This window comes from Rhinatrema bivittatum, chromosome 5, assembly GCF_901001135.1.
Source record: "Rhinatrema bivittatum chromosome 5, aRhiBiv1.1, whole genome shotgun sequence".
Taxonomy (NCBI): domain Eukaryota; kingdom Metazoa; phylum Chordata; class Amphibia; order Gymnophiona; family Rhinatrematidae; genus Rhinatrema; species Rhinatrema bivittatum.
The window spans coordinates 83,618,959-83,645,520 of record NC_042619.1 but is presented as its reverse complement, the minus strand read 5'-3'; the positions used below and the strand labels follow the sequence as shown (position 1 = coordinate 83,645,520).

General features: G+C 44.0%; 1 protein-coding gene across 1 annotated transcript; it reads right to left on the bottom strand.

The window, feature by feature from the left end:
• Nucleotides 1-8,183: 8,183 nt before the first annotated feature.
• SAP18 (Sin3A associated protein 18) lies at nt 8,184-24,929 on the bottom strand. Its single transcript, XM_029602528.1, has 4 exons — nt 24,765-24,929; nt 19,237-19,346; nt 17,759-17,881; nt 8,184-10,064 (listed from the first exon to the last, which is right to left on the bottom strand). The coding sequence occupies exons 1-4, from the start codon at nt 24,924-24,926 to the stop codon at nt 9,908-9,910; spliced, it is 552 nt and encodes a 183-aa protein (XP_029458388.1). The 5' UTR covers nt 24,927-24,929; the 3' UTR covers nt 8,184-9,907.
• Nucleotides 24,930-26,562: the final 1,633 nt, after the last annotated feature.

Sequence of the window (26,562 nt, the reverse complement as noted above, 5' to 3'; positions counted from 1 at the left end):
CCCAGGGACTTTTGGCCAGCTTGGGGGGCCTCCTGACCCCCACAAGACTTGCCAAACGTCCAGCGGGGGTCCGGTAACGACCTCCTGCACTCGAATCGTGTTGCCGTACGGCCGGCACCATTTTGCTGTACGGCAATATGGCCATATGGCCGGCGCCATTTTGCAAAGCAAAGCAAAGCAAAATGGCGCCGGCCATATGGTCATATTCTATCAACGTGCCCGACGCCCGAGAGTGGAAGATCACAACGGGACCCCCCCACTGGACCCCAGGTAATTTAAGACATTTTGGGGGGGAGGTTCGGGAGGGTGGGGGATTTATTTTAAAGGGTCGGGGTGGGTTTTAGGGATGTTTTAGTGTGCCGGTTTTCCCGCCCTCCCCCGATTTACATGATATTTATAAAAACAAAACCGCGACGATCTGATTCCCTCCCCCCCCCCAGCTGAAATCGATCGTTAAGACGATCGATCACACGATACACATCTCTAGTAGAAATCCCATGGCTGTTGGGTAAGAGAATAGTGATAGGAGTTTACTACCATACACCTGGACAAAATGGTCAGACAGATGAAATGCTAAGAGAAATCAGGGAAGCTAACCAATTTGGCAGTGCAGTAATAATGGGAGATTTCAATTACCAGAAAGAGAAGAAGCAAAGCCTTGCACATAAGCAAGTGTCACAAGACGCTGGTGCAGGATTAAAGTTTAATCACCAAGAAATGCTGTTAGAGTGTTTACACAATTAAACATCAAACACATATAAGGATTTAAACTGGCAACTCCATGAATTTCAAGTAATACTTTAAACTCGGTCCCCCGACACGGTCCCGTGTTTCGCCAGGCTGCGTCGGGGGGGGAACCAGGGATACATTCAAATCTAAAGTGTAAAAACAAATACAAGTCAGTTCAAAAGAATTGGTGAAGCTAGGCTACAATGTGACATACGTTTCACAAAAGTACATACCTCTAAAATGTCACCCGGAGCGCGCAGGCTCACACAGGTGACAGCTATTTAAACGGAGGAAAAGGCGCGAACGTGACAGCTTTCGCGAGAGCTGTCAAGCACTTACTTGACAGTTCCCGCGAGAGCCAGACAGCCAGAAAATCTCGATGGATATATCCCTAGTAAAACAGGTGCCACTCAATTTCTCTATTGAGGCCCTGGGGGGCAACCGTGTCAAGCGTAAAGATCCACCTCTGCTCCCTCCGGCCCAAGGCCTCAGGGAAGTCCCCACCCCGAAGGGGGGGACGGACAACCTCAATTACTGAAAAAAGAAGGTCGGAGACGGTGTGACCAGATTGAATCCAGTGCGAAACCAGGGGCTCATCTACTCTATGAAGGCGAATGTTGGAGCAATGCTCAATCATACGGGTTTTTAACATCCGGGTAGTTTTGCCAACATAGAGTAGAGAGCAAGGACATTTAATAATGTATACTACCCCCTTTGTACAACAGTCTGATGTGGAGCGAAGTGTAAAAACTCGCCCCGTGCGAGGATGTATAAACTCAGGGGCCAGTGTGGTATGACTGCACATGGTGCAGCGGCCACATGGGCCATGTACCCCAACACTATCAGACCAATCAACTAAAGGGGATGTGTGGACCAGCCGGTCCCGCAGATTTTTACCCCGTCTGAAGGTAAAGCGTAGAGAACTGTCAAATAATTCAGTCATGGCTAGAGATGCCCAATGTCTCCTAATCATCGTGGAGATTGCTCTCCCCAGAATCGAGAATGGTAAAATGCAGTTGTTAGCGTCATCTTCTGCGGGGGTGGACTGGACAAATAGCCATTCACGGGTAGAATGCAACGCCCTTTTAAAAGCGCGTTTAACTACTCTATGCGGGTAGCCACGATCTATAAAACGTTCACTCATCAGGCGCGCTTGCGCCACGAATTCAGAACGAGTGGAGCACAGTCGGCGTAAACGTAAAAATTGTCCAGAGGGAATATTATCCCGCAGAGCGCGGGGATGGCAACTCTGGTACTGAAGAAGGGTATTCCGGTCGGTGTCTTTACGATACAGAGACGTGTCAAAGCCATCTACCCCTGAGGTTATAGTAATGTCCAGGAATGCTATGGTCCGTGGATGAATACAAAAATTGAATTGAATGTGTATATTAACTGAATTTAGCCAGTCTAAAAAACACTGTCGAAGGACACACTGTCGAAGGACACTCTGTCGAAGGACCAGTCCATTATTATTAAACCGGCTGATAAAGGAGGTGGTATAGTGGTCCAGGATCGCTCTGATTACGATGGTGAAGCACTTCGGCAATTGAGCGATCCATCTTTTTACAAACCACTATTGACTGACCCCACTGAGTCATTGAAGAATCAGATTAAACTTATAGTACAACTTGCCGCTGACCGACATATGATCACTGCTAAGGAGCAAAAGTTTTTGACTACACCTTTTCCTATTATGCCACAATTCTATACATTACCCAAAATACATAAAACTTTGACACACCCGCCTGGTCGACCTATTGTCGCTGGTATTGGCTCTCTCCTTGAACCATTGTCACAATTTGTGGATTGTTTTCTGAAGCCTTTTGTGCCACTGATTCAATCCTATGTGAGAGACTCTACACATCTCATAACTTTGCTATCGGAACTAAGTTACCCTACTGACTCGTTCTTTCTGGTCACGTTGGATGTGGTCTCTCTTTATTCTAACATACCTCAACATGAGGCTCTACAGGTGATTTCAGACACTTTAGATAAACGACCTCACCCACATCGCGTATCGACTCTTTTTCTAACTCAATTAGCAGAGATAGCGCTTACCAATAACTTTTTTCGGTTTCAGAACGCTTACTTTCAACAGGTTAAGGGCACAGCTATGGGGGCCACCATGGCCCCGAGTCTGGCGTGCTTATTTATGGACCATTTTGAGTGTCAAAATGTTTATCCCTCTGAATGGTCTCAGTTCATTTTTGCATGGCGTCGTTACATTGACGATGTACTGCTCATCTGGACTGGGACCGACATTCAGTTTTACTGTTTTTTAGACTGGCTAAATTCAGTTAATATACACATTCAATTCAATTTTTGTATTCATCCACGGACCATAGCATTCCTGGACATTACTATAACCTCAGGGGTAGATGGCTTTGACACGTCTCTGTATCGTAAAGACACCGACCGGAATACCCTTCTTCAGTACCAGAGTTGCCATCCCCGCGCTCTGCGGGATAATATTCCCTCTGGACAATTTTTACGTTTACGCCGACTGTGCTCCACTCGTTCTGAATTCGTGGCGCAAGCGCGCCTGATGAGTGAACGTTTTATAGATCGTGGCTACCCGCATAGAGTAGTTAAACGCGCTTTTAAAAGGGCGTTGCATTCTACCCGTGAATGGCTATTTGTCCAGTCCACCCCCGCAGAAGATGACGCTAACAACTGCATTTTACCATTCTCGATTCTGGGGAGAGCAATCTCCACGATGATTAGGAGACATTGGGCATCTCTAGCCATGACTGAATTATTTGACAGTTCTCTACGCTTTACCTTCAGACGGGGTAAAAATCTGCGGGACCGGCTGGTCCACACATCCCCTTTAGTTGATTGGTCTGATAGTGTTGGGGTACATGGCCCATGTGGCCGCTGCACCATGTGCAGTCATACCACACTGGCCCCTGAGTTTATACATCCTCGCACGGGGCGAGTTTTTACACTTCGCTCCACATCAGACTGTTGTACAAAGGGGGTAGTATACATTATTAAATGTCCTTGCTCTCTACTCTATGTTGGCAAAACTACCCGGATGTTAAAAACCCGTATGATTGAGCATTGCTCCAACATTCGCCTTCATAGAGTAGATGAGCCCCTGGTTTCGCACTGGATTCAATCTGGTCACACCGTCTCCGACCTTCTTTTTTCAGTAATTGAGGTTGTCCGTCCCCCCCTTCGGGGTGGGGACTTCCCTGAGGCCTTGGGCCGGAGGGAGCAGAGGTGGATCTTTACGCTTGACACGGTTGCCCCCCAGGGCCTCAATAGAGAAATTGAGTGGCACCTGTTTTACTAGGGATATATCCATCGAGATTTTCTGGCTGTCTGGCTCTCGCGGGAACTGTCAAGTAAGTGCTTGACAGCTCTCGCGAAAGCTGTCACGTTCGCGCCTTTTCCTCCGTTTAAATAGCTGTCACCTGTGTGAGCCTGCGCGCTCCGGGTGACATTTTAGAGGTATGTACTTTTGTGAAACGTATGTCACATTGTAGCCTAGCTTCACCAATTCTTTTGAACTGACTTGTATTTGTTTTTACACTTTAGATTTGAATGTATCCCTGGTTCCCCCCCGACGCAGCCTGGCGAAACACGGGACCGTGTCGGGGGACCGAGTTTAAAGTATTACTTGAAATTCATGGAGTTGCCAGTTTAAATCCTTATATGTGTTTGATGTTTAATTGTGTAAACACTCTAACAGCATTTCTTGGTGATTAAACTTTAATCCTGCACCAGATTTCAATTACCCCAATATTGACAGGGTAAATGTTACATCAGGACATGCTAGAGACATAAAGTTCCTGGATGTAATAAATTACTGCTTTATGGCGCAATTGGTTCAGGAACCAATGAGAGAGGGAGCTATTTTAGATTTAATTCTTAGTGGAATGCAGGATTTGTTGAGAGAGGTAACGGTGGTGGGGCAACAGTGATCATAACATGATCAAATTTAAACTAATAACTGGAAGAGGTACAATAAGTAAATATACAGCTCTAACACTAAATTTTCCAAAAGGAAACTTTGATAAAATGAGGAAAATAGCCCCGGGACACGCAAAAAGGGGGGGGGGGTGTCATGGGCAGGGCGGGGTCATGGCCGAAACCTCCAGGCATTTCCCACTGTGCCTGGGCTCGCGGGCCGGCCCTTGGCCTGTTTGCGTAACTTCTTCAACAAAGGTAAGGGGGGGGGGATTTAGGTAGGGCTGGGGGGCAGGTTAGGTAAGGGAAGGGAGGGGAAGGTGGGGGGAGGCGGAAGGAAAGTTCCCTCCGAGGCCGCTCCTATTTCGGAGTGGCCCTGGAGGGAACTGAGGAAGGCTACGCGGCTCGGCGCACGCAAGTTGCACAATTGTGCACCCCCTTGCACGCGCCGACCCTGGATTTTATAACATGCATACGGGTTGCGCGAACAAATCTACGCCTGCACGCACCTTTTAAAATTTGGCCCATGCTGTCTACCTTTTCATGCTTACACAGGCTTTAAATCACACATACTTGCTTTTTCTCTCACACACAGACTCTCATTCACATACTCACATGCTCCCTCACCTAAACCAGCTCTCAATACACATGATCTCTCTCACACCCAAAGGATCTCAATCACACACACATACTTTTTCACACAACAAGTTTTCAATCACAAACTTACATTCGTGCTCTCGCAAACAGGCTCTCAATCACACACATTTACTCTTTTTCACATATACAGGCCTCAATCATTCACATAGATGCTATCTCACTCACTCACACACTCACAGGTTCTCAAACACACATGCTTGCTCATTCACTCACTTCCCCCCCTCCTCTGAACTAGCGGCAGCAGTAGCAACCTCCTTCATTTTCAGCTCTCATGGAGAAAGGAGTCCCATCAGCCATGGGGGTTGACGTTCTTCCTCATTTTACTCCAAGCCGCGCTGCAGATTCCTCAGGCCGCGCCTCTCTTCTTTCCTTCGGGCCGACGCCAAGCGCACTAGCAAGGTCTCTTCTTCCCATGCCCTCACCTGCTGCTCACCACTTCCTCTTCTGGGCCACGGGGGCGGGAGGAAGAGAGAATGCCGGTGCTGCTGACTCCAGCTGTCCTGCCACGTTCCACCTGGGCTATCAGCATATTAATCCCGGGCAGAGGACCTATTTCGCTTGGGTGGGGGGGGGGGAGCAGCTGAGTCAGCGGAGGACTAGGAAGTGTGGTGACACCCCTGCGTGTTCTTGGCGACAAACTAGTGTGTCGCAACACACTGGTTGAGAACCGTTGCTCTAGGCTGTCAGTGTGTGCAGTGCACAAATACAGGCCCGATTTTAAACATGCGTGTGCATGTTATAAAAATCCAGGGTTGCGCGCGCGCAAGGGGGTGCACACTAGTGCACCTTGTGCATGCTGAGCCCTAGGGGGTCCCGATGGCTTTCCCCATTCCCTCCAAGGCATCCCTAGTGCCTCCTTTTGATCTGGAGCGGCGGCTGTCAGCGGGTTTGACAGCCGATGCTCAATTTTGCCAGCGTCTGTTCTCAAGCCCGCTAACAGCCACGGGCTTGGAAACCGGACACCGGCAAAATTGAGCATCCAGTTTTCGGCCCGACAGCTGCCGGCCCATTTAAAATTTTCTTTTTTCAAATTTTTTTACTCTTCGGGATCTCCGACTTAATATCGCCATGATATTAAGTCGGAGGATGCACAGAAAAGCAGTTTTTACTGCTTTTCTGTGCACTTTCCCGGTGCCGGCAGAAACTAGCGCCTACCTTTGGGTAGGCGCTAATTTCTTAAAGTACAATGTGCGGCTTGGATGCACATTTTACTTACTGTATCGCGCAGGCATACCTAATAGGGTCTTCAACATTCATCTGCATGTTGAGGGCGCTATTAGGTACCACGGGTTGGACGTGCGTTTTTCTCCCCTTACTGAATAAGGTAAGGGAAAACACGCGTCCAAGGGCCTGTGAGTTTTTAAAACAGTCATTCCATGCAGGTTACCCCCAGTCTTCTTGGAAACTCAATGCAACTCTACCATTGAATGCTGCTCTAGGCAAACTATCCCAATCTTCTTGCAAACCTGCTACAGTCATAACACTATGCTCTACCAATATTTTTTTCCTGTTTTAGCCTTGTTTCATATAATTGATTATTCAAGCTCTCATTTCTTACACTACGCTGCCTGATCCAAATACTTTTAAATTCTGCTAGTTTTGGTAATCACTATCTTTGCCTATCTTGCAAACTCAACGGAGCACAAACTGGGTGAAAGCTGTGTGTTCCCCTTAGTAGCAGGTCCTGGACCACACAGCTTCCAGGATTGGCTGCATAGGGGTTTAAGTTACATTATTTCTCTACCGCTTCCCTTGCCCCACCATCTCCTCCTACTATCCAGTTCCTCTTGGAGGCTTGCCCCTTTAAAGTTTATCCTGTGCTATGCTGGGAAATATTTAAAAAAACCAAACAGGAAAGACATAGAGTTAGATGGTTGAAGGCAGTTGTGTTTCAGGAGCTGTAGGACAGATTGAGACTGATTGGAGTAGTTGTGGCAGCATTTGGTTTGAGAGCCCACACCATGAGAGGAGATGAGGTTGATGACAGAAGAGCATGAGAAGAAGCCTGCCCTCTGCTGGTCCTGCAGCATAAAGAAGCTACCAAGCAGGGAGGAACATTTAATGTGTGCTGTGATTAAGGCAAAAACGGGGCGGAAATGGAGTCCAAGGGGAGTACTGCCTCTGTGGAGCACCATTCTCCTATTGTAGCATGAATCCGAGCGGTGGGAACAGTGGCCATATTGGAGCCGAGAGGGAGTGAAGGAGAGCTTGAGCCTCCTTCACTCAGTCCTGAAAGACGTGCCCTGGGAGGGTGTTTGTGTTAGATCTTTTTGCAGCAACAACCTTTAGAGGCATGCTTGCTTCCTCCTTAGCCTGCTTAATCTGCATCTGGACTGGAGTAGCCCTTGTACAATATCTGCAAGAAGAAGACTTGCCACTAAGGGGAACACACAGCTTTCACCTCTGCAGCTGCCTTTTTTTTCACCTTAGCCTGAGGCTCTGCTCACTCAAAGAAGGAAGAGCTAGTCTTTCACTGCCAAGAGCTACCTACCAAATTTTCATGATCAGGCCTTAGGCCACCTCACAAGATGCTTGCTTACCATCTCCTGGAGACAGCAAATATTAGCAGACTGAGGTCAGTATGGATGCATATAAGGGGTGAGATTAGTGAACCTATTATGCTCTGGCTCTATCTGCAGTCCATGGTTTGACAATGAAAATATAACATGTTTTAAGTTACCTATTTGTTTTGTATTGATCTAAATATTGCAGTGAGGATGTTTTTGTTTTATTAACAAGCCAAATCAATGTGTGCCTTCAGAGCAAGATAGAGAACCATTCATTTACAGCAACATTAATTAAAATTCTTCTGCACTAGTCTTTCAACCATTGAGACACTCAAAAGTAACTAACTAAAAATAAAATATTTACATTTTCATTGGTCTTAAGCAAGATTTACTACTTTAATCTGGGCATTGAGATAATGTATCATTTAAATTACACTCTTCCATGACCAAAAAAAAAAAATTCCAGGCAGAACACAACATACTACATGATATTTCTGAAATATGCTGGACTTCCATTGTATTTTGACATCTTGTACATAAATTATGAGCTGAAGTTAAAGACATGGAACTAAATTTAAACTGTTGAAGTTAGTGATCTTACAGCACAAGATACTTTAAAACTGTTCCAAATCTTAAAATGAAATAGTTTATCTGTAGGTCATATTTTATTTTGCACAATGTAGGGTTCTACTACACTGAAACAAATAGTTACAACCTCAGGCCAACTGTGCATTCTTGTTTCAATAGTCAATCCACAGCTTTCTCTCTCCCATGTTTTGGATCCAAATTGCTCAATCATAGAGTTGTTCTTTTAATTATGCCATAATGTATCACTATTGTATTGAGCTAAAAAGCATGAGTGTAAAATAATTAAACAGTAACAATGTAATTTTCATTTGAGCAGCTATCTCAGAAATTCCATCTAACTCACTCCCAATATTCTAAGTGGTCTCAGCTTACCCACTGTATAACTATAACCCACCTGTACTCTTTGGTTGATACCCCTGAACTTTATATATTGTCTCAAATTCCACTCACCCTGGACTTATCTTTGATTTATACATTTCTTCTTGCACTTCTCACTTTCAAATTCTAAGGATATTTACAATGATTTTCTTCTTTGGGAAAAACCTCATTATCAGCAAGACTTACCCAGTCCCTTTGTTTGTTTTGGACTGGGTTATACAGACTTCAGATAAACTGTTCCAAGAGGACTTCAGACCTACAAGTCATTATTGCAGCACGAGAACTTGGAAGGTACAAGTCAACAGATGTTATTTGAGTGTTGCAAGATCCACCCCTTTTGACTCCAAGTGTGGGACTTTGTTTGCAAAATTCTCTCCCTCCATAGCCCCATCACATAATCATTTTGCGATTGTATGATTTTCATGATGTTCTCTCCTTTTCCCAATGTAAACTGTTGTAAAGCTAAGCCAATGAAAATGTCACAACTGATACTTGGCAACTGAAAAGATCATAACCTGCTAAATGTGACTTTCTGGTGGAACACTGTATAACATACAGATAGGAATCTGCTGCTCATATGAAATTTCACAGAAAGATGAAACCGCATGCAATATGGCAACCTATATTGGACTTCTTTGCAATCTAATAATTGAGTTACAACTCCTGTACTACTGTTCTATGATCTAAATGGCTCCGCCTCCAGTATTGTTTTTGTTTTCCAGTGATAATCATTTTCAGTCTCTTGATAAAAACAATCAACTGTGATTAAAATAGAACAGGCATAGAAATCTAATGTTGTTTAGTCTGCCAACTAAAAAACTTAAATTAAAAAAAATACAAAACAAAAAACAATATAAATGGTGTCATCTATGATGATTTTCTGTTAACTATGTTTCTTGCTGCAAATGTTAACCATGTTCTACTCTATACCAATGTACACAATAGCCATTTCCTCTTTATACAAGCTGAAACTATTGTAACCTACACTCCTCTACCAAAGCACAATTAGGGGTTTTGGGGTTTTTTTTAAAGATTTTTTTGTATAAACAGGTCACTTTATTTACTTAACTATATTATAAAGAAAACATGAATTTTAAATAACTGTTTGGAATACATGTCCTTAATGTTTTCTTTCAATAAGGTCTCATGCGACCGGAAGGAGGTGGAGCTCGGTTTGGAGGGGTTATTGCTATATCCAAGTAGTCTCCAATCTGAAACCTCTGGGAATTCAGTGTCATGGAATCATCTGACCCCTTTCTTCCTGACACTGTACTGCCAATCTCTTTCACCCTGTGAAGACAGAAGAAAATACAGTGTGCTTTATCTTTCATTACACTATTTCAGTCTGAATTTCTTAAGAATATTTCAGGTACTCATACATGTCTAAAAGGGTATTCATTAATACACTTAAAGCAGGTTTCCAAGCAATGAACAGCCATTATCTATGGGTCACATCCACTTTTTATACACGGTTACTGCACATAAAAATACATTAACTCAGGAGCCGATACTGACCCATGCCTTCTTATTGCCTTGATCAGACTGGCAGCAATCATGGTTGTCAGGTCAATCCGTCCCATGCTTGGCCCTACAAGATGTGTCACAGTGGAGGATACCTGGTCTGTAATAACTCGAATGGAAGGAATTTGTCTAATTCTATTACATGAAGCAGCTAGGACCAAAAACTGGGGGACTTGGAAGGGAACCTGAGCAATACTGAAGGGCAGGTCTCCAACCTGCAAACCTCAAATGAGCCCCTGATTAAAGATAACTTGGCACTACACAACAGTGTGGAACATCTGGAGAATTCAGTTAGAGCAAGAAACTTATTTCTGACAAATTTTCCACAACCCAGGCTTTTGGCTCCCCAGAACTTTCGGGCTGATACAGTAAAAATCGCGGGAGAACGGGCGAGCGCCCACTCTCCTGTGCGCACGATACAGTAATTTAATGTATTTAAATGAGGGCCAGCGGTAAAAAGAGGCGCTAGGGACACTAGTGCGTCCCTAGCGCCTCTTTTTGGACAGGAGCGGCGGCTGTCAGCGGGTTTGACAGCCGACGCTCAATTTTGCCGGCATCTGTTCTCGAGCCCACTGACAGCCACGGGTTCGGAAACCGGACGCCGGCAAAATTGAGCGTCCGGTTTTCAACCCGCGAGTCGCGGGCCTATTTCAAATTTTTTTCTTTTACTTTTTTTTTTTTTTTTTAAACTTTCGGGACTTCAGACTTAATATCGCCATGATATTAAGTCGGAGGGTGCACAGAAAAGCAGTTTTTACTGCTTTTCTGTGCACTTCCCCGGTGCCGAGAGTAATTAACACCTACCTTTGGGTAGGCGCTAATTTCTTAAAGTAAAATGTGCGGCTTGGCTGCACATTTTACTTACTGACTCGCACGGGAATACCTAATAGGGCCATCAACCTGCATTTGCATGTTGCGGGTGCTATTAGGTTTGGATGGGGGGGGGGGGGGGGGGGAAACACGCGTTTTCGATGCGCTATTACCCTTTACTGAATAAGGGGTAAAGCTTGCGTGTCAAACGCATGCCAATCGCGGGTTAACAGTGCGCTCCGTACAGTATCGGCCTGTTTATAAGTAGTTGAAGGGAAATGTTGAGATTACTACCTGATAATCTCCTTTTCCTTAGTGTAGACAGATGGACTCAGAACAAATGGGATAGTATCCGCGTGCTAGCAGTTGGAGACGGATCTGACGTCAGCACGGGGGCGTATATATCCCCACAGGAAGTGTAGCTATTCAGTAATCTTCCTTGCAAAAGCTGTTATAGATGTGTGTACTGACGCTCAATGAAAAAGTGAAACAGGATTCCCCTGACCGATTGATAGTAGCTGGAGACCACCAGCATTCCCAACCGGAAGGCGTGGACACCTGGTAGAGTGTACGCTCTTATGGAACCAGAGGACATGGCTTACCTTGAATCGGTGAAACCCATGTACGCAGGCAGCTGGGCGGGATGCTGAGTCCATCTGTCTACACTAAGGAAAAGGAGATTATCAGGTAGTAATCTCAACATTTCCTGGCGTGTAGCCAGATGGACTCAGAACAAATGGGATGTACAAAAGCGTTACTCCCAGCCTGGGCGGGAGGCTGCCTGAGGCCCATGTAGTACCGCCCTCGCAAATGCTGTGTCCTCCCTGGCCTGGACATCCAGACGGTAGAACCTGGAGAAGGTATGGAGGGAGGACCATGTCGCCGCTTTACAGATTTCTGCAGGCGACAGCATCCTGGATTCAGCCCAGGATGTCGCTTGTGCTCTGGTAGAATGAGCCTTGACCTGTAGAGGCGGAGACTTCCCAGCCTCTACGTACGCTGCTCTGACAACTTCTTTAATCCAGCGGGCGATGGTGGGCCGCGAGGCCGCTTCACCTTGCTTCTTCCCGCTGTACAGGACGAACAGATGGTCCGTCTTTTGTAGGTCTTGTGTAAGTTCCAAATATCTGGGCAGCAATCTGCCAATGTCGAGATGGCGTAATAAACGCCCTTCTTCAGATTTCTTGGAAAGCAATAGGCGGCCAAGAAACCAGCTCAATGGTATGCAATAGGCACTCAACAATATGCAGTTAGCAATATACATTCAATGGCCTTCAATAGGCTTTCAGTAATAAGCGGTTAGTCATATACGCTCAATTGTCATCCAATAGTCGTTCAGCAATAAGCGGTCAGCAGTATATGCACAATGTACATTCAATAGTCGTTCAGCAATAAGCGGTCAGCAATATATGCTCAATTAGTATTCAATAGGCTTTCAGCAATAGGCGGTCAGCCATATACGCTCAATTAGTATTCAATAGGCTTTCAGCAATAAGCGGTCTGCAATATATGCGCAATTAGTATTCAATAGGCTTTCAGCAATAAGCGGTCAGCAATATACGCTCAAATTGCATTCAATAGGCTCTTAGCAATATGCGGCTAGCGATATATGCTCAGTGGCATTAAATAGGCGCTCAGCAAATCACCGAAACAAAGCCATATACACCAAAGGAGGAAGAAAGCCACGCCTATTACGGGCGCGGAGTACCTGAGCGAGGCCCCACAATGGCGTCCTCCACGGCGTGCCACGCCGCCGATCCTCTGCGCTTCGGAGACCCGTAGGAAGAGATGTACTCCTTACCAGCTTCGGCGCTTCCCGGCTTGAACACAGGCGGTCTCCGGCTGCGGGGGAAGGGACCACCTCACCGCCGCAATTGAGGATATGCACCCGCTACCTCGTCCACGCCGGGACCGAGGGCCTCGTATGCCTCACCCGAACTGCGTCCGGGGGCTGTGTCACTGCCGCGCTTCGGCAGGACCAAGGACTTTCACCGCCGGGGGAGCACGGCAATCACCCCGGGAGCTCGCTGGGGGAGGAACCCTTGGGTATCTACCGCAGGAGCACGGGGCTCTAAGTCGAATAGACGGGAAAAACAAAGTAGAATCTAGAATGAGAAGAAAGAGAGAAAAATTAAAGTAGTCTTGGAAAGCACGCTCAACTAGCGTGCAGGCACTCCAAACTGCTTTGGAGACGGAAATTACTGAATAGCTACGCTTCCTGTGGGGATATATACACCCCCCTGCTGACGTCAGATCCGTCTCCAACTGCTAGCACGCGGATACTATCCCATTTGTTCTGAGTCCATCTGGCTACACGCCAGGAAATAATAAAATATTCAGAAGATCAAACGCCCAGAATATCTTTATACTTTGTGTGCCATCTGGCAGGCAAGACATTAGCTCAGAGGAGGGAGACTTGGACATTATAAATCTGTGGATAGTTTGTATATATCAGCTCTCCTGGAGAATTCTCAAGATGAAAATGCCATTCAAGCCACCCTACATGTCACCTTAATTTGGAGTTCAACAGGAACTAGGTTCTCAAATTGTTCGGCAGCAGGTGACAAGTATAGGTACCTCTTCGTTCTTTAAATCTCCTTGGAAATGTCTTGTGTATTATAAAAGGGATAATTTTATTTCTTTTGATCCTTCCTGCCTGAGAATGTTTCTTCAGGATAAAGTTGTGGTCAATTTCTTTTCTTCTGGTCTGAGGTTAACCAGACCTTAGAGTAGAAAGCAAGTTTGCTTACTGTAAACAACAATTTCTGTAGATAGCATCAGGTCCTTCACTCTCCCAGTCTGGATATTGAAATGATAGTGTGAGGTTCCATGAATCTATTGGAGGATTTACCGTATTTGCCAGCATATAGGACGCACTTTTTCCCCCTCAAAATAGGGGGAAAATAAGGAGTGCGTCCTATGCGCTGGTAATCAAAATTAACAACATCCGGTGGGGGGGAGGGAGGGGAGTGACGCGGTGGTGTCGGGGAGCGAGGGTGCGCCGCCTGATTGGCCGGTGCTGAGTTAAAGGGGCTTGCTAAAGCGCGGCTTCCCCAATCAATATCAACAGCTGGCACTGTCGCTGTTGATTTTGATTAGGGTTATGCCTCTCAATCTGCTGGAGTCAGAGAAAATACTGAGGGATCGCAGGTGGCACACCAGTATATCTAGGGGGTGCTTTCAGTTTTCTCTCTGACTCCATCTGCTGGAGGGGAGGCATAACCCAGCAGGCTGGACTGATCCTGGTACGTACAGGGAAAGGTTTCTACGTTATCTGGTCTCCATGCTTACCGGTCGCGTGCCGGGCGGTCTCCAGCTGCGGGGGTGGGGATAGGGAAATACCTTCACCGCCGCGCTGGATTCCGCACTCGCTGCCTTTCAGCCACTCTGGGGGCTAAGTCCACGCCAGGACCAAGGCACACCTCAGAGATCTCGGAAATCACCTCAGGAATTCTCAACTGGGGGAGGGACCCTTAGGTTTCACCACAGGAGAGCGGGGCTCGATCTTCTTTACGGCAAATGTCTTCTTTCTTGCTGTAATTGTTAACACTATTCTCATGTGTGGATAGTGTCCACATCTGCTATGGAGACTGAGAAATACTGAAGAGCTAAGCTTCCTGCACGGGTATATATAGAGAGACGTCAGCTTTGAAATCTGACTCAGTCTCCCATCTGCTATCAGGAGAGCACAATACCCATTGGTCCTGAGTCCATCTGGCTACACGCTAGGAAAGCTAACTTTGGGCTAGATGCGTGTTTTAATAATTTTTGAAACAAGAGTGATTTACTGTGTTAAACCAAACTAAAAAAAATCTACCATAGAAAAACCATTGTATATTTTATGTTATAATATTATCCACCTCAAAAAGGTGTAGACAAACTTGGACCTTATTTTATCCAATTTAAATGTTGGATATAAACTAATTAGAGTCCATCCAAAAGCAAAAGTTTCCAATAGAATAATTATAATTATATAATGACAGACTGAACAAAAAAATCTGCACCTCACTGATGGCACAGTGCAGTTGTTTTTAATATAATCACAGATCTCAAATGTGTTTTTGTTTTTATAAAAAAGCAAAAAGGGTCCAACAGTGCTCCAAAATAAGTGTTCATCAAAAGTGCTTAAAGTAATTTAGTAAAATACTTATCCTGCTTCTAAATGTTCATTTTATCAATCTGCATAGCATTCAAAGATGAGGACTCAATGTCATGGCAACCCCGAAGTCTCTTATCCATAACCCCAACACCAGCTGTGTTTCAAATCATTTACTTCTGCTTCAGAGGAAAACTTTCTTCCCAATGCTGACATATCTTAAGAACCAACTTCGCTATAATCAATTTCTATAAATATTAAACAAAAAATCCCAACCCCCACCCCCCCCCCCCAAAAAAAAAATACTGCACATAAACCAGTCCTTCATATAAAGTTCTCGGCATTTGAGTAAACCGCGACATGCAAGTTCACAAACGTGTGAATTACTAATATGGTTCTCTCTTCAGAATTACACACGAGAGTGGAAAACATATTAGAAAAAACAAAACAAAACAGGGAATACTTATGTTGTGAAGTTATCATCATGTAGACTCTATAGATCTTGACACATTAACAGTGCCTGCTTCAGGGGAGCCAGATTCAAAGCTTGTATGCACAGGCCAAGTGTCTGTCTACCACGCCATTCTGAAACTACTGAATATTCTGCAGGAAACATTTAAATAGACCAGTCCGCTTCAATGGATAAAGCCACAACACTCATAGGAACCAGCAGACATCTTTTCTTACTCAGAACAAATAGGGACACACTTTTGCTTTTTTCTTTTTAGCATGACAAACCTTAACTAAGGACAATTAGTTAAAAAAATTGGCGACAATAGAGTCGTGATTATAACACAGCTCATCCCTATATATTATGGAGATTTGAACCTTATATAAGCATTCCTTTTTTTAAGCATTCATTTATTTTTTGGGAGATTAACACTGTAGTTTTTTGGTTGGTATTCTATGGATTCACTTGGTATATTTTTGGTAAATCTTTCTCCCAGCCAAGTCAAAAGGTATGCAAGTCACACAACAGAGACATCAAGGAATGGCTCAAACTCTTGGCTTTTTCTTACAGTGACTTTTCTACAACAGACTGGTAAGATAGTCGCTGTTTTTTTAAATTCATGACCATACTGAACCCGATGCATCATGTGAGCCATCCATTAATTGGAGTTACAGGGGGAGATGGCGTCTCCTACATTCTTATCTGCACGTCCTTCATGATAAGCTACATGGACACTGCCTCAATATCCTGGGAGGAGGGAGGGTATTATTAATGAATTGGAGGATGTCCAACAATTGTTCCCTGGGTTCAGCCTTCTTTTCCAACTGACAAGGAAGAAGAGCAGCAGACATTTCCTTAAGAAATTTAGCAAAGTAGTAGTCCTACAGTGGAGACTCCTTTCCTGTACAGGAGAGAGATCTGAGGGAGACTTATTTATGGCTCTTGATCTGAGTAATCTTCAGTAATCACACCCTCACTAATTCTCCAACTCAGACTAGCAAACTAGATGTCAATGAGGATTTCCCATGACTGCTGAAGCATAGTCTCCAATGACACTATCACTGTGGAGCTTCTTCCCTGATGCACTGGAACTCGACAACCCATACCTCTGTAGGTCACTGCATTGAGGCGATACCATCAGGCACCATTAGAGTCTCCAGGATCGCATGAAATGAAGCTGTCTGCATTGTCATTGATGACAGCAATGTACTGTTAGCCAGCCTAGGCTTCATTACTTTCTGGACTGTTCTCCCCAACTTCTCAAAAACTGTTGATGCTAAAATTGCACAGGAAGCAGGAGGAATGGCAATACCTTTTCAGCACATCTGAAGTGTATTGATGACTGTATCTTTGGCCTCTGGATACTGTCACAACCCCCTAGACTGCAAAAGGACGAGTGGTAATATATGTAGCTCCCAGCATGATGCACTGACTCAATGCATCAATGCCAGTACCAATGAAGCAGAATCCCTTTCTTTCATCAGATGAAAATGGGGGAGGGGGGGCGGGCAGGAAGGGGATGCTTTATCTTCCCTGCACCTTGCTGGTGTCCAACTTAGATATAAATCAATGCACCACCAGTGTCCATTGCAGCATCTGGGCCTTTCAATATAGATACCTCCTGATGCAAGGAACTTTTCCATAAGCTCCAAAGGAGTCATCCATTTGCACATGCTACAACCAGAGATATTGTGCTTATCTCCCAGGCACACCACACAGACATCATTCGGTTGAATCAAGGCACTTTCTAAAATGAATGACCTCTTTTTGGGGCACTGATCGAAAACAAGCCAGAGAAAAATCAGACAACTGCCATCCAATATTCTTGATTCACTAGGCCATGCAGACAGCTGACAAAAAGAAAGTAAACTTGAAAAGTAATGAAAACCTAAGGAATTCTACCACAAAAAAAAAAAAATAGTAACCGAATGAAGGGGTAGAAAGATTTACTGCAAATAAATACCTCAAAAGAGGGAAAACACAAGATGGGTGCAACAGAAAAGACAAGAGGATTCTGTATCCTGTTTGTCCTCAAAGAAATATCAGATCTTATAATTTAAATATCTATGCAAGAAATACCTTCTGGAAGTCAGGCTGCTTATTTACCTGTAACAAGGAGCTTTGTTATCTGGGAAAACAATTGCAAAGTTAAAATGTGTGCCTTTCTTCCGAGCTTCTGGATACACTTCTTTCACTAAGCTGGTCAATTCTTTTAGTGTTGCATCCATCCTAAAACAGAAAAAAAAAAATAGATGTTGTGAAAAAGCAAGTGTTTACAAAAAAAAAAATGGTACAAAAGAAAAAGTACAAAGAGTGCCCACAAAATACACATTAAAAGGAACCAACTTTATAAACAATGTCGTCATTTATTTTTCAGAACAGATCTTTGCACTACAAAAAAAAAGTGGACCTATGCGGTCTCCAAATCTCATGTGCTGCAAGATTTTTTTGCTAGTCTAATAAAAAAAAAGGTACCACAACCTATAAATATTTCATAATTCAATTAACTACACACTAAAATATGGAAACATTAACATATACTCTGGTAAAGAAAGGATTAAAACTGAACCAAAATATTATGAATTTATGAGTCATTATATGCACATAAATGACCAAACTGGAAGAGGTTACCTTCTATGCATGTACCTGTAGATTTCAGCAAGGATGCCCTAATGGTGGGAGCAAAATGTAACTAACAGGTGAAAGAGAAACTATGCAAAACAATTTATAAGAAACTTTGGCCTTCTTATGACTGAATCAGCTCAGCCTTCTCTAGTCCAGGTCTCTCCTATGCACTGGAAGGCAATAGCAGCTGCTCCTTCTTGGCTGAATAAGATGACAGATTATCCTCATTTTTCAGCCGCCCATGCATAGTGGCTGGCTCCTCCTTTGCTGTACAACAGAGGTTTCCTCTTCTGCCACGCAGTGTGGTTGGTTCTCCTGCTTCACTGCACAACAGTGGCTGCTTCTGTTGGCACAGCATGGCAGCAGCATCTTTTGTTTGGCGATATCAAAGCCCCTACTGTTCATGCAGAGTTGCAAGAGACATCGGATCTTTGCCGATGATGTCAGCAGGGACACACGCAGCACTTCTGTACTAGCAGGCCAGTAAATAATTTTTTTTTTTTTTTAAAGGGAGACAAAAGACCAGATAACAGTCTCATGGGCTGGTTTTGGCCCATCGGCCATAGTTTGCTCACCCCTGATCCAATAAATCTCCCATAAGACAATTATCATGACTATTGCATGGAAAAAAAAAACCCCACAGTAAATCTCCCTTCTCAGTGTGTAAACAGCTGGCAAAATAAAGACAATTATTTTGTAACAACACCTTAATGCACTGTCTTTAATACTACCAAGTTAGCATGCAGGTCACTATTCACTGGTCTCCCTCGCCCTCCACAGCTAGTTTTCAGTCCTGTTTCTTGCACTGTCTTCCATTCCCTCAACTATAACTGCACACAAGTTATTTTAACCCTCAGGATTCACTTTTATATATGCAAATATATATATTTGATTTACAGTCCAGAAGAATGTTTTGAATAGAAAATACTTAGTATTTCTGGTGTAAAACAAACACTCACCATGTATAGATCTGAAGCTCACTAGATGGGACATTTCCTCTTAGAAATTCATCCATTCTGTGGTGCCTTCCATTATTAGTTGTGAACACTCTCAGCAAAAGAGGACAGGTCTAAGCATTAAACAAAAATAATTATGTTACTCTATTAACCTACCAAATCTTACTAGTTTATTAACTATTTTTCCTAATAAGAAGGTTCAAGCAACAAATTATTGCTACATATATAAAAGTCTAAATACAGAATGTATTATATAAAGGGAAGTCATTCTGGATATAAATTACAGAAAAAACTAATCACCCAATTTCTCTAAATCAAATGCAAATTATTGTATAATGTACTGGGCTCCATAGTTTTTTTTTAGTATGTTGAGTATAAATTAAAACTATTATTACTTGTCCAGAAAAGTCTAACAGTGAGTGAACAAAATGACAGCCTTGAGAAATATTCTCAACTTTGATACTGTTATCACCAGGGTCAGAAAGTGGTGTAAAGAAAAAAAAATTGTCAAAGTGAAAAAAACTAGTCTGGATGTAAAGTCCTAGAGGGCACGTAAAAATTAGGGCAATGATAAAATAAATTGCCCGTCCAAATTCTTCCACCTTTAAAAAATATTTCATCTTAGAGCATAAGAAATGCCAATACCAGGTCAGACCAAAGATCCATCCCATGGCCAGCATCCTGTCCCAGACAGTGACCAATCCAGATCACAAATACCTGCTAGGTTCTCAAAGACTAGATCCAGTCCTTGCTTATAACCTGGATAAGCAATGAAACTTGTCTAAACCCTTTTTAAACCCAGCTACGCTAACAGTTTTCAGCACATCCTTTGACAACAAATTTCAAAGTTTAATGGTGCACGGAAACTGCCTTTATCAAGTCAAGATTTCAAGAACTTCTATTAGTAACCCCTTTACTTTAAAGTGGCTGAATGTACTAGTTAAAATGGGTAAATTTTGCACCTATCTGCCCAAGTGGCGTGTGAAAACGCATGGAATTGCATATCCTGATTACTCTGCAATCATGCGGCCCTTAGTATCCATGTCAGGCCAAAAATTGGGTCAGTGTTGCTTTACGTAGACAATTTGTCCAGTCCCGATCGCAGTATTTAGCTGAATACATTCAGCCACTAAACATTTGCAGCCTCTACGTCTGTCGTGCTGCGTACGAATCTCGCTTAAACATTACTCATATAGAAACATAGAAATGACGGCAGAAGAAGACCAAACGGCCCATCCAGTCTGCCCAGCAAGCTTCACATTTTTTTCTCATACTTATCTGTTTCTCTTAGCTCTTTGGTTCTATTTCCCTTCCACCCCCACCATTAATGTAGAGAGCAGTGATGGAGCTGCAACCAAGTGAAATATCAAGCTTGATTAGTTATGGGTAGTTATGGGGAAGTAGGGGAAGTAACCGCCGCAATAAGCAAGCTACACCCATGCTTATTTGTTTTACCCAGACTGTGTTATTCAGCCCTTATTGGTTGTTTTTCTTCTCCCCTGCCGTTGAAGCAGGGAGCTATGCTGGATATGCGTGAAGTATCAGTTTTTCTTCTCCCCTGCCGTTGAAGCAGAGAGCTATGCTGGATATGCGTGAAGTATCAGTTTTTCTTCTCCCCTGCGGTTGAAGCAGGATATGCATTGAAAGTGAAGTATCAGGCTTATTTGGTTTGGGGTAGTAACCGCCGTAACAAGCCAGCTACTCCCTGCTTTGTGAGTGCGAATCCTTTTTTCTTCTCCCCTGCTGTTGAAGCAGAGAGCTATGCTGGATATGCGTGAAGTATCAGTTTTTCTTCTCCCCTGCCGTTGAAGCAGAGAGCTATGCGTGAAGTATCAGTTTTTCTTCTCCCCTGCCGTTGAAGCAGAGAGCTATGCGTGAAGTATCAGTTTTTCTTCTCCCCTGCCGTTGAAGCAGAGAGCTATGCGTGAAGTATCAGTTTTCTTCTCCCCTGCTGTTGAAGCAGGGAGCTATGCTGGATATGCGTGAAGTATCAGTTTTTCTTCTCCCCTGCCGTTGAAGCAGAGAGCTATGCTGGATATGCATTGAAAGTGAAGTATCAGGCTTATTTGGTTTGGGGTAGTAACCGCCGTAACAAGCCAGCTACTCCCCACTTTGTGAGTGCGAATCCTTTATTCCACATTTCCTCTTGCTGTTGTAGCTTAGAGTGATGTTGGAGTCACAGTAACCATGTGTATGTTTATTGAATAAGGGTATTATCTCCAGGCAGTAGCCGTCATTCTGGCGAGCCACCCACTCTTTATTGACGGCCTCTTGATTTTATGGATCCACAGTGTTTATCCCACGCCCCTTTGAAGTCCTTCACAGTTCTGGTCTTCACCACTTCCTTCGGAAGGGCATTCCAGGCATCCACCACCCTCTCCGTGAAGAAATACTTCCTGACATTGGTTCTGAATCTTCCTCCCTGGAGCTTCAAATCGTGACCCCTGGTTCTGCTGATTTTTTTTCCTATGGAAAAGGTTTGTCGTTGTCATTGGATCATTAAAACCTTTCAAGTATCTGAAAGTCTGTATCATATCACCTCTGCTCCTCCTTTCCTCCAGGGTGTACATATTTAGATTCTTCAATCTCTCCTCATAAGTCATTTGATGAAGACCTTCCACCTTTTTGGTCACCCTTCTCTGGACCGCCTCCATCTTGTCTCTGTCTCTTCGGAGATACGGTCTCCAGAACTGAACACAATACTCCAGGTGAGGTCTCACCAAGGACCTGTACAAGGGGATAATCACTTCCCTTTTCTTACTCGATATTCCTCTCTCTATGCAGCCCAGCATTCTTCTGGCTTTAGCTATCGCCTTGTCACATTGTTTCGCCGACTTCAGATCATTAGACACCATCACCCCAAGGTCTCTCTCCTGCTCCGTGCACATCAGCCTTTCTCCCCCCATCGAATACAGTTCATTCGGATTTCCACTCCCCATATGCATGACTTTGCACTTCTTGGCATTGAATGTCAGCTGCCATGTCTTCGACCACTCTTCCATCTTCCTTAAATCCCGTCTCATTCTCTCCACTCCTTCCGGCGTGTCCACTCTGTTGCAGATCTTAGTGTCATCCGCAAAAAGACATACCTTACCTTCTATCCCTTCCGCAATGTCGCTCACAAAGATATTGAAAAGGACCGGTCCCAACACCGATCCCTGCGGTACACCGCTTAAAACCGCTCTCTCTTCAGAGAGAGTTCCATTTACCATCACACATTGTCTTCTGTCCGTCAACCAGTTTGCAATCCAGGCCACTACCTCGGCACTCACTCCTAAGCTTCTCATTTTATTCACCAGTCTCCTGTGCGGGACAGTGTCAAAAGCTTTGCTGAAATCCAAGTAGATGACATCGAGCGCTCTTCCTCGATCCAATTCCTTGGTTACCCAGTCAAAAAAGTCAATCAGATTTGTCTGACAGGATCTTCCAATGGTGAATCCATGCTGCCTCTGGTCCAGCAATTCTCCCGACTGTAGATAGTTCACTATTCTCTCTTTCAACAGTGACTCCATTACTTTTCCCACCACCGAAGTGAGGCTAACCGGTCTGTAGTTACCAGCCTCTTCTCTGTTCCCACTCTTGTGAAGCGGGACCACCACCGCTCTCCTCCAATCATTCGGCACCACTCCCGTTTCTAGGGATCTATTGAATAGGTCACACAGCGGACCTGCCAGCACATCTCTGAGCTCCCTCAGTATTCTGGGATGAACTTCATCAGGCCCCATGGCTTTGTCCACTTTCAGTTTCACCAGCTCTTCCCATACGTTTTCTACTGTAAATGGAGTTACATCTACTCCATTCCCCTCCAGTTTCTTGTTAACTAGTGTCGGTCCTTCTCCAGGGTCCTCTTTAGTGAACACAGAACTGAAGTATTCATTTAATATTTCTGCCATTTCTTCGTCTCTCTCCACGCATTGATCCTTTCCACCTTTCAATTTCACTATACCACTTTGAACTTTTCTCTTTTCACTGATATATCTGAAAAATGTTTTGTTACCACTCTTTACCTCTTTGGCAATCCTCTCTTCCGCTTGACTTTTTGCCATCTTGATTAATTTCTTCGTCTCCCTCAGTTCTACCAGATATTCTTCTTTGTGTTCCTCCTTTTGGGATCTTTTATATTTCTTGAACGCTGTTCTTTTAGCCTTTATTTTGTCAGCCACCTCCTTTGAGAACCAGATAGGTTTCATTTTTCTTTTGCTTTTCTTTACTTTTCTAACATATAGATTAGTTGCCTTGGTGATTGCTCCTTTTAGATTGGTCCACTGTTGATCCACATCTCTCTCGTTTTCCCAGCCTTTTAGTTCTTCCTCCAGGTACTTCCCCATGGCAAAAAGTCTGTGTTTTTGAACATCAAAACTTGGGTTTTTGTGCTTCTTTTCCGTGTCCTTTTTGTGATATTAAACTATACCGTTTGATGATCACTGGTGCTGAGGTGGGCACCCACCTGGACGTCTGAGACATTATCTCCATTAGTGAGCACTAAGTCGAGTATAGCTCCTTCTCTCGTGGGTTCCATTACCATTTGTTTGAACAAAGCTACTTGCAGGGCATCTACTATTTCTCTACTATTATTAGATTCTGCAGATGGGATTCTCCAGTCTACATCTGGCATATTAAAGTCTCCAACGATCTCCACTTCTCCTTTCTTTGCTATCCTGTGGATGTCTTCAATCAGATCTCTGTCCAGCTCTTCCTTTTGGTTTGGAGGCCTGTAAACCACTCCAATAAAAATGGATGCCCCATCTTTTTTTAAGTCGGCCCATAGTGCTTCTTCTTTGCCCCATCTTCCTTGCAGCTCAGATGCTTGGATATTGTTTCTGACATATAGAGCCACTCCTCCCCCTTTCCTATCCTCTCTGTCCTTCCTTAACAAGTTATAGCCTGGTATTGCCGTATCCCAGTCATGATATTCTGTAAACCATGTTTCCGTGACAGCAACAACGTCCAAGTCCGCCTCCACCATTAGGGCTTGCAGCTCTGGGATTTTATTACCCAAACTACGAGCATTTGTGCTCATAGCTTTCCAGCTTTCTATGCTCAGGTTACTGCTGTTCCTGGACTCCTTTTGTGACCTATTTAGTTGAGTTTTGTTATCCACTTTTCTCTTTGCATTTGTGCAAGGGAAGATATTAATGCCTCTGATGACAGCGTCATCCATCACTGTGAGCTTTTTCCTTTGGTTTCTGATTTGGAATTTCTGTATGCATTACTCAAATAGATTGCTCTGATTTCAACACCCCTCTATAAAGAAGCTGCAAACAGACATTTCAAATAGACATTTCAAATAGATTCTGTATGCATTACTCAAATAGATTGCTCTGATTTCAACACCCCTCTATAAAGAAGCTGCAAACAGACATTTCAAGGACGGTATTTCAGCCGAAGGATATGATCGGAAAATGAGTAGGCTCGAAAATCACAACTCCCGGCTCCCCAGGGAAATGTCCGCTGAGATTAGAATAGGCCTTTGGGGTGTCTGTCAGCCGCTAGGGATCCAACTGTAAGCTGCGATATACCCCCGAAGATACCTTTTCTCTGTCTATGGGTTTCTCAGGCTCCTTCTTAATCTCCTCCTGGGTGACGCGGGACTCCACCGCCATCTTTCCCCGGACTGTAGCCATCGCAACAACCAAATTGCCCCCGTCTTCCTCCGCCACGGCCACTTCCAACAGCAGTAACCCGTAACGCATGCGCTCTCACCGTTCAAGCCACTTCTGTAGAGCGCGCATAGATATCTCGCGAGAACGACCGTTCTTAGCCCAATCTGGCTCATTGTTGCCAGATTGGGCTATTTCACGCCCAGTCGGGTTACTTTTCTTCCCGTTGTGCGGGAAAACTATTTTTTTTTTGTGCTTGTTGGGCTGGTTTTGAGCTGGGCGACTGGTTAGCCGTGTGCTAGCAGCTCTCTACGTTACTGGCACCTTTTTCTTTCCTTGGGTAGACCAGCCAGCAGTCGCAGACTGATGACGCATCGGCAGCCCCACCCCCCCCCCACATCAGAGGTGACAGTAAAATGGGCAGATGCAGAAGGCGACGGTTGCTGCAATTGGTCTTAAAGTTGTTCTGGTTTCCTTCGCTATGGAGTTGCAATATGCGAAGTGCGGAGAAAGGAAGACGGGCTTATTCGTCTTCTCAGTTGTTTAGCCTCTTTGTAATCTCAGGGCTGCTAGCCATCTTTGTAGGTGAAAGTTTTATGATTTTGCACAGAGGAGATTTTACATACAGCCCATGAAATACTTCTAGTGGGGTCTGTTATCTCTGGCATTGTACAGGAAGTAAACTGAAGGTGGACTGTATAATCCTTAGCTGCCTTCATAGTTTATATTACCCCTTATCCCTGTAACCTTATTTTTGTAAACCGTTATGATGGCGTTATTTTGACGTTTCCGAATGACGGTATATAAAACTCATTAAATAAATAAATATTTCTCAATTAATTCTTCTTGGCATGTGATGGGGTGGCACCAGGGTTGCCATCAACCCAAATCAAGCGAATAGTCTGATTCACTACTGGTTTTTCCTCATTGTATACATGGATGTGTACTATTGCTTTTCAAATTGATTTCCCCATAAATCCATGCATGTAGTAGGATCAGCCTGTTTGGTTGAGTTGGCAACTCTACCGTTTGGGAGAAGAGGTCTCAGATTGAACAGAAAACTGCTCAACACCTTTCATGTACTCAAAATGTGGGGAAAGAAGGTTCCAGGGTGCAACATTTATTGGAAACAGACAGCTCACTGTTTTCACGGATCGATGGTGCAACTCTCATATACTTGTTACTTTGCATCACTTCAAAGGGGATCATAGTATGTGTATTTTCTGTATTCTATGATGATACTCTCAAAACAGGTTATGATTAACGGTTTTGTGCAAGAAAATTGAGTTCAGGGGTAGGCAATTCTAGTAATTGAGTGCCCCAAGCCAGTCAAATGTTTAAGATAGCCACACTGAATATACATAAGATTCATTTGAATGAGCTTGCTCTAATCTATGCAAATACATCTCATGCAAATTCATTGTTGGATATTCTGAAAACCCGATTGGCTTGCAGCCCTTAAGGACCAGAGTGTCCTAGCCATATTCTAGTTTTAGAAAATATAGGGATCAGTTCCTCCAAGTTGAGGCTGGAAAGGACAAGGTAAATAAATAAATCAGAAAGTTGGCAAATAACTGCATTTCAAAATATTTAGCTGAGGCTTATTGATACTATGTCATTAATCAACTATGGTCAAAACTAAATAAGAGACAGATCAGCTTCTTCCCCCTGCACCAGTGCTTCTCAACCCAATCCTTGGGGCACACCTAACCAGTCAGTTTTTAGGATT